The following is a 9,030-nucleotide window of genomic DNA, read 5'->3' as shown; positions in this document are numbered from 1 at the left end:
GAAAACTCAAATGATAAATATGAATTTGTTCTTGCAAAAGTTATTTTTCAGGGGTGGTGGTGGTAGATATGATCAGAATACGTTGTATCCGTGTATAAAATTCCAAAGAATAAATAAAAAATATATTTTTCAAAAGTTACTTTCCTCCCAGCATTTGGGAGGCAGCGGCAGGTGGATCCCTGTGAGTTCGAGGCCAGCCTGGTCTACAATGCAAGTCAGGACAGCCAAGGATACACGGAGAAACCCTGTCTTGAAAAACAAAACAAAACAAAACAAAAAAGTTAATTTCCAAGTGAACCAGGACAGCTAGGTGCAGCTAGGTGGGCCAAAAAGAATATCTATAAAATATATATGGCAGCCGTGGTCCTTAGACCCACTGAGAAGAAGGTCAATTCAAAGTTACGTAATTTAGAAAACATGTTAACAATATATCATTAAGATCAATTATAATGTAAAAAGTGAAGACTGAACCACCAAGGAGATGAAGACATATTCTTTTGCCGAAGAAGTGCGGCCTGGGCTGGAGCTGGGTCACAGTGGAGCCTAGCACAACACTCCACACAACTGTCCCCTAACACTTCCCGCTTACAGGTTACAGAAGACAAGGAAGATCAGAAACAGACCTGGATGAAAAATAACCCACACACTCGCTCAGAATATTTATTAGATACTGCCCCATGGGGCCTGCAGGAAGAAAAGACTCAGGCCACACCCCTTTCCCAAGCACCTTCCTGAACCAAGGAGTCTAGGGAAATCTGATGTCTGAAGAAGCCAGAATTTATCTGGGCAGAAACGCCATGCATTTACCAGGTCTGCATCTACAATGATGTGTTGGCCAGGGAAGAAAGGAAGGATCTAGTGAGGATGGTACAGGTGATAGATGGAAGGAAACAAGACTGGCCTTCATCTATCACAGCATATGTTAAAATAGGCCAGAATAAATAAGAATCTAAAAAGAGAGGAGATAAGAGGAGAGTCAGGGGGCAAAGGAAGGTCAAGAGCTGGGGTCCCCCAAATCACAGAGTTGTAGAAAGAGCCAGGGTTGCAACTTAAGTTCTCAGGAGAAAAGGGGATTAGGGTGCAGCACCTCGGTACAGGAAAAGCCCAAGGCTTTGCTTCCAACCTGACCATGGATAAGTGCAAAATTCCTTTCCCCTCAGAGAATTCAGAATGAAGACGAGATGTGGTGACAAGCCTCCAGCCCCAGCCAGGCTACGTTTCTCCTCATTCCCTAGAGGCCCCTAATAGAAGCACAGAGTCTTAGGACTCAACTCCTGCTCTCCAGACCCAAGAGAGGGAGTGGAAACAAGGCACGAAGTCCCTGGGAATAGCGGGGACCATGAGCACAGCCTATGCAACATTAATTTTGGGAGCAGGAAGAAGTGAAATGCCCCAAAAGGGGTGCCTTCCTTCACCTGGCAAATAATTGGCTTGTTTCTTAACAGCAGAAACCATGATGGAGTAGGACTCATAGAAACGGCCTACAGAACAGATCTGCAGCTGGTATGGCACGGTCTCGAATGGGATGTAGAGAATGCGGAGCACCCAGCGCCCGGATACGATGCTCCTGCCTCAGTTCTCAGTGGCTCTGCTGACTCCAGGTGTTCCCCATGGCTGGGACTCAGGGAAGAAAATGCGCTGTGTTTCACATGATCAAACACTGTTCGCCGTTGGCACCCGGTGGGCCCGATAGATTGAGGGTATCCAGGTCAAAGTTGAGGCCAGGAGGCTGGAGAAGAGATGAAGGGACTGAGGAAAAGCACTCCTGTTTCAGGTTAGAGCTTCTCAGGGTCCATCCCTAGCCACAACGACCACCTTCCATGGATCAACTATGGATTACTGGCATCTGTAAACTAGGAGCAGGTTAAAATAGAGAAGACATACTCACCATCTCCCCAGCCAGCTCTTTTGGAGGATGGCCCAAGTCCTGTAACTAGAAAATAAGAACAGGAAATAAAAATTAAAAATCACAGAAAACAACACAAAAGCAACAGAAGGCATCTGATTAGTGATCTGGTCTCTTCTGACCATGGCATGTGGTCTTTCTTGTGCTCTCTCCCCCACCCAGGCTCAGTAGCGTAGCACCTTCCAAGACAGCTTCATTCAGCACCCAAGAGGACAGCACCAGTGGGAAGGCAGAGAAAGGAGGCCTTACCTGCTGCATAAGATCTAGCACCGCCTCAAAACGAGCCCTGTGAGTGGCCTCACTGTCGGTGGGCGTCTCGGCCTCAAACTGCTCGCATATTTTGCCCATGACATTGTGCTGCTCCTGATACTTTTCAAACTGCTCTGGAGGAATAGAGTCCTGGTGACTCTGGAGCCATTCTGGATACTGTGGAAAGGGGGAGGGTGGGAAAGAATGAAGTGAACCAGGAGGGAAGGGGACTTCAAACGTGAAGAGAAGAGGCCCAAGAAGAAAGAAAGGCTAAATAAGCAAGCTCATCATGAAAAGCACGAAGTTCTGTTGACTCCAACAGTTCCTCTAGATATACTGGCGTTTATGGTAACTGCAGATTAATAAACTATGTCTGTGAGAAAGAAGAAAGTAAACACTTTAGGCTCTAAGGCTTATTTCGTTTCATTCTTGTTCCTGGGTTGAAACACCAAAAACAACTTGGGGAGGAAAGGGTTTATTTCACCTGGCACTTCTAGACAACAGTCCATCACTGAGGGCAGGGACTCAAGCAAACACCATGGAGGAATACTGCATACTGGCTGACTTTCTGGCTTGTTTTTTTTAGATTTTTTTAAAATTAATTTATTCTTGTTACATCTCAATGGTTAGATTTCTTATATAGTCTAGGCCCACCTGTCTAGCGTTGGTGTCACCCACAGTGGGCTATGCCCTCCCACAGCAACCATCGATCAAGACAAGTTCTCACACACATGGCCATAGTCCAGTGTGATCTGGGCAATTCCAACTGAGGCTCCCTCAGATGACTCTGGGCTGTCAAAGTTGACAGCTGCAGCTAACTAGGACCAGGGTCACATATGGTCTCTGTTGAACACTGTTGTTCTCTGTTGCTTTTTAAAGATGTATTTACTTTACTTACTTACTTAATTTTGGTTTTATGAGACAGGGTTTCTGTGTAGCCTTAGCTGTCCTGGACTTGCTTTGTATACCAGGCTGGCCTCGAACTCACAGATATCCACCTGCCTCTGCCTCCCTGAGTGCTGGGATTACAGCCATGTGCCACCACACCCGTCAAGATTGATTTTTTAAATTTTGCATGCATTAGTGTTTTATCTGCATGTCTGTATTGTGCATACCCGGTGCACTTGGAGGTCAGGGAGGAGTGTCAGAACCCTTAGAACTGGATTGTCGGTGCCGGGAACCGAACCCAGGTCCTTGCCAAGAGCAGCTAACACACTCCCTGTTGTTATTTAAACATTCTATTATTTTATTTGTATGAATGTTTTGTCTGTATATGTATCTCTGTACCATATGTGTGTGTGGTCCTCTCAAAGCTTGAAGAGGGCATCAAGTCCCCTGGAACTGGAGCCACAGACCACTGTGAGCTGCTATGTGGGTGCTGGGAACTGAACCCAGGTCCTCTGGAAGAGTAGCCACTGTTTGTTTGGTTTGGTTTTTCAAGACAGGGTTTCTCTGTATAGCCCTGCCTGTCCAGGCACTTTTTTGGTAGACCAGGCTGGCCTCGAACTCACAGAGATCTGCCTGCCTCTGCCTCTTGAGTGCTGGGATTAAAGGTGTATGCCACCATGCCTGGTGGGCAGTCAAGTGTTCTTAACTGCCAAACCATCTCTCTATAGCACTGTTGTTTTTAAACTTAAAAATATAAAAACCAGGGCTGGAGAGATGGCTCAGCAGTTAAGAGTACAAACTGCTTTTGCAGCGGACCCAAGTTCAAGTTCAATTCCCAGCAATGACAGGTGGCTCACTGCCAGCTCTAACTCCAGCTCAAGGTGGTTTGATGCCTGTGGCCTCCATAGGCCGCATGTGTATACACTCATGTACACACACACACACACACACACACACACACACACACACACACACTAATTTAAAAATAGTATAAAAATAAATCTTCTAAAAACGAGAGTTGGACTCAGGCTGTTTAACTGAGGCCTGCAGACTCCTGGTCTTGCTGTGCATTTCCCACTCAGTCACACGGTGTCCTGTAATGCTGAAGAGCTGCTATTTCTCTACTTCATTTCTCTAGTGGAACTATAAGCTCTTTCAAGCAGGGAGCATCATTTAAACTACTCTCAAACTGTTCACAACACCACCACAGATTCCTGCGAGTCCTCATTGGAGCATTTAATAAAGTTAGAAACACAAGAACGAATGGATCAGTCAAACTCAGAGTCTTGAACTAATTTACAGAAAACTTAAAGCTGAAGAACTTGCCTGTCTAGCTCAGACATTCCCATGTGGACAAATCATCCAATCGCCTATGTAATTTTATTCTCTCACTAGCAATTTCTTCTACCTCCAACAAGAAGGAATCTTAAAAATGTGCTCGCCCAGCGGGAGTGGTGGCGCACGCCTTTAATCCCAGCACTCAGGCGGCAGAGGCAGGTGGATCGCCATGAGTTTGAGGACAGCCTGGTCTACAAAGGGAGTCCAGGACAGCCAAGGCTACACAGACAGAGTAACCCTGTCTCGAAAATCCAAAATAAAGTGCTTGCCCACTCAAATTACCCTTTTACTATGCACAGTCCAAGCAAAGTGGTCCGTGAGTTGATACAACAAAGTGAGGAGAACAGGCCGAAAGGGGAATTCACAAACCTTTTCCGTGATCTCCTTCAAGGACGGGTACAGTACGTCCTTAGACAGTAGGTTCTGCATGATGCTCTGCATGATGGGGAGAATGTTCCCCTCCCCATCCCCTGCATCCATGCCCAGCCCTTCCATGGCTTTGGTCAGTTCCTCTTCAGACATGCCTGAGTTCTAGACAAGACAAGAGAGAAGTGAACAGGTACACTGCTTTCCTGGAGTGCTTACCACACTTTCAGGTGGAAAAGAACTATCTAAATTGGCCTGTAACAAAAGTCAAGGCAGGGCCAGATTTGGGAGATACCCTAGAGCATCTATTTTGTGAGACTGCTCAGGAAGCATCTGAGAGCAGACCCTTGTCCCCTTTCCTTTACCTGAAGGTCGGTGGCATTTTTGGCTAACCCACTTAATGTTTCCTTTAGGCAAGAAGTAAATTCTTGTTGAGAGTTTGCATCACTGCCTAGGAGAGAAGAAAACGACCAGGGTTATCCAGGATCTTAGCTGTCAGTTTGTCTAGACTGATGCCGTCACCAGCCTGGATAGAACGTATCTACTAGCAAACTGCTATCACTTCAAAATCTTATTTGTTCTGTAGTTACCTTCATGCTTGTGCCAGAAATCTAAATAGCTAATGTGCTAGTTGTTCTCCACAGTAACACTCACGACACTGTACTTTAAAAGGCTTGGTTTGCATGTTTAAAAAAAAGGGCGGGGTGGGGCTTGGTTTGGAGGACAGAGCTGCTTTTCCAGAGGTCCTTAGTTCAATTCCCAGCAACCACATGGTGGCTCATAACCATCTATGATGAGATCTGGTGCCCTCTTCTATAGTGTAGGCATACTTGCAGGCAGAACACTGTATATGTAATTAAGAAATCTTTAAAAAAAAATTTTTTTTTAAAGGCTTTGTTTGGGATAATCTTATTTTAATAATCTTATTTTTACTTACTTATTTATTTTTGAGGCAGGGTCTCACTGCATAGTGGAACTCACTATGCAGACCAAGTTGGGCTTGAACTCAGAGATGCATCTGCCTTTGTCTCCCAAGTGCTAGACTGAGTGAATATACTACTATGCCTTGCTGGAATAATCTTTTTTATTACTTTCCAAAAAATCTTAACCTTTTCTTTCAGAAGCAAGGTTCCCATTCCTCTTTCTCTTGCCTTGCTCCACTCCATGGCTGTGACATCATGACTTTTATCAATTTTACAATCCTGGTGTTCTCTGTCCAGTACGTTTTGTTTGGGGTTTCCTCACCCACTCTCCCAGCTGCCTCTGAGAGCTTCTGGAACTGCTCCACCAGATGGGGCTCTTCTTCAGCCAGCTCCTTCATCGCCTTCTCAAACTCTGCAGTGGCCTGGGAAGCCAGCTCGCTGTCGAACAGTTCCTGGAAGAATTTCTCTTGGGAGGCGAAGAGAGCATCCTGCAGGGCAGAGGTGGACAAAAGTCACCTCCCACAGCACCACTCTGGGTCTAGCTTCGAACAGGAGCTCAGGTAGTGGTTCTGGGAAGTAGAACATCTCCCCCACAAGCACCTCCACTGAGCATCCCACCTGCTCTTGGGGCAGCAAGCAAAGGATCTGGCCACTGAAGGAGTAATTAATGTGAGGTAGCACACAAATGCCATCACTTCAAACTGCTCTTTTCTCAAGACACTTTCTTGCTGTCCCTCCGTATAACCACAGGTTCTTGTTTCACAGGAAGTGAGGCCTGGAAGACCACTGTGCGCTGTGAGGCGAAGGCACCCTTCCACCCACCTCTGGCCCACAGGGGCCTAACCCCACCCCTGCTCTCAACTGTATGCCCACCCTCCCCTCCTTGAAGGGGGTGAGTTGTATACTTTGGCAGTGTCTCCTGGCGATCTCTTCTGGGACCCTGAAGCATCGGGGGCCGAGGTGGGAGGAGGGGGTGCCGGGGAGGGTTTGGCTTTATCGAAATCATCAAGAGCACCTTCGGAGACAAGAGACATGGCGGCTATGTTGGGCACGGATAAGGCTAGAAAGCAGTGTGATTCTGAGCAAACTGTTAGGAAAACAATCATATCAAGTGGCACTTTTCCTGGACTTCTCTCTCTTTTCTTGGCATCTCTCCTGCCTGGTCGCTGATCTGGTCACTGGCTTCCCACCTTCCTTGGGAATCATCTAATTCCCCGTGACCAATGGGGAAGAAAATCCTTTACATAGAACCAGTGTTCATGTCAGAACTAGAAGGGAAGGATTAAATAGTGCAGAGAAATATCTACATACCTACTATGAAATTCCCTTATCTCAATGAGCTCACTCTGAGGCCCTCAAGGCAATAACCTTCTACAAGAAAACACAGGATATCCTACCCAACGTTCCAAGGGTCCTACTACCACAACAAACTCCACACATTCTACAGGAGGGTATTAACCTCTTACATTAGGCTCCAATTTAGTTTTCTCTCACCAGGCACCTAAAGCTCTGCTTGGCCTTAAATGAAGTAATCCTGAGCCGATCGGTGAAATTAGCACTCCTCACTGAATCTGTTCATTTTCCTCCCGCCCACATCGTGTGAGTGAGCAACAGATAAAAGGTTCACCTTTGCTCTTAAAAGCGGGTGTTGCCACCACCACTCTGCTTGCCAGGATTAGGCAAAGGGTACTGGCCTCACTCCGGGCAGGAAACCAGAATGGAGGGCAAGGCAAGAAGTAAACCAACATCCACCATGTTTTCAGGGAGATGAGACGGTTTCTCCTGGGACTGGCTCACTCTCAGTTTCTTCCAAGGATTAAAAAGGATGTCAGGCATGGTGGTGCCACGCCGGAATGGGGAGGCAGGGGATTGGAAAATCACAAGTTCAAGGCCATCCTGCCGTACTTAGTGAGTCTGAGTCTCTCAAAACAAGAGTGAATTTAAAAAGCGTCTCCCTGAACTACTGACACAAAAGAACTAAGGGCCTGGTAAAAGAATGAGGAAAGATTATGAGGTAAAAGAAGTGTCTTTCGGGCTAAGAAAGATATGATCACAGGGATAAGGACCCTTGGAGCTTAAAGGTTATTTTGTTCTGTGAACAGGGCTACTGACAGGAGAGGTGATTTCAATAATTTATACTAAATCCGATCGTGGTGGCTCCAGCCTGGAATCTCAGCACTGGCAGAAAGACTGCCGCCAGTTCCTGGCCAGCCTAAGATACACGGTGAGATTCTTGCCTCAACAACAATCTAAAGTAGAAGGTTGGAGGGGAGGGCTGGGGGTGGGGTGGGGTCGTGAAACATCTTATCAGTTAGTTTCCCCTCCGCAGGGAGATTTGCAGTTCGGCCAAATCAGTGACCAAGGTGAACACCCACCGCCAGCTATTGAGGGCCGGGGTCGAACTCAGATCACCTCCTCCTCCAACTATTGGAGACATCCTCCCTCCTCGCCCAGGAACCTCACACTCATTTAACCCCTCGATGGGCCCTCGCCGCCCCCCCCCCCCGCCCCCTCTGGCCTTTTCCATCAGGGGCTCTTACTTTCCAGAAGCTCCTCCAGTTCCCGGTCGGCTTCGACCCCAACATCGCAACCTTCCTCAGCGGCCGCCATCTTGCTACCTCCGACTTGCCGTAGGAGGCGGGACCACTGGCGCCACCACATGCCCCGCCCCTAGCCTCGCCCCACGACTCGTGCAGCCAATAATATTGTTCTACCGTGCAGGACCGCCACTTTTAAAGGGACAGGAAACTGGGTTTGTTTTTGTTTTTTATCTGGGGCTGGGTCTTAAACTTATGTTCTTACCCTTATTAAGCAAGCACTCCACCACCAGAGCTACACAGCACGGCAGTTGGTTTTGACCCACCAGGCCGAGCTTGATTTTGGGGGTGGGGGGGTGGGGGGCGGTGCGGGGCGGAAGAAGGGTCGGCGGAAGTGGTGGGAAGGATTTATTTTCTTTCGTTTTGTTTGTTTACTTTCCCTTTAATCTGGAAGCTTTCATCTGGAGAGGTTTTGTTTTCATCCTACAGTCTACATCTCCCAAGAGCAGAGGTTACACCACAAGACTCAGCTAAATGTGAAGCTATTAAACTCCTGTTGGTAACGTGTGTTTTTGTTGTTGTTTGTTTTGGATTGTTTTGTTTCTGTATAACTTCGTCTGTCCTGTACGCACAGACTATGCTGGCCCCGAGCTCACAGAGATCCGCCCGTCTCTTGCCTTCCAGAGTGCTGTGATTACAGGCGTGGGGCACCTTGCCTGGTCAGTGATGTATATTTTTTAGACTGAGACAGGATTGCCAAATTGAGGCAATTTTGGTTTCATTCCCCAGAGCCCACGTGGTAGAAGGAGAGATTTCTACCATG

The 9,030-nt window shown here is 47.3% G+C and overlaps 1 protein-coding gene across 1 annotated transcript; it reads right to left on the bottom strand.

The window, feature by feature from the left end:
- Positions 1-852: 852 nt before the first annotated feature.
- On the bottom strand, positions 853-8,328 carry Pex19 (peroxisomal biogenesis factor 19). Its single transcript, XM_051147928.1, has 8 exons — positions 8,211-8,328; positions 6,576-6,685; positions 5,993-6,158; positions 5,113-5,198; positions 4,751-4,912; positions 2,156-2,332; positions 1,889-1,933; positions 853-1,729 (listed from the first exon to the last, which is right to left on the bottom strand). The coding sequence occupies exons 1-8, from the start codon at positions 8,278-8,280 to the stop codon at positions 1,646-1,648; spliced, it is 900 nt and encodes a 299-aa protein (XP_051003885.1). The 5' UTR covers positions 8,281-8,328; the 3' UTR covers positions 853-1,645.
- Between the last annotated feature and the right edge of the window lie 702 nt (positions 8,329-9,030).

Source organism: Acomys russatus, chromosome 6 (genome assembly GCF_903995435.1).
Source record: "Acomys russatus chromosome 6, mAcoRus1.1, whole genome shotgun sequence".
NCBI classification, from domain to species: Eukaryota; Metazoa; Chordata; class Mammalia; order Rodentia; family Muridae; genus Acomys; species Acomys russatus.
Note: the sequence above shows the minus strand (reverse complement) of the source record. Positions and strands in the feature narration are given on the sequence as shown.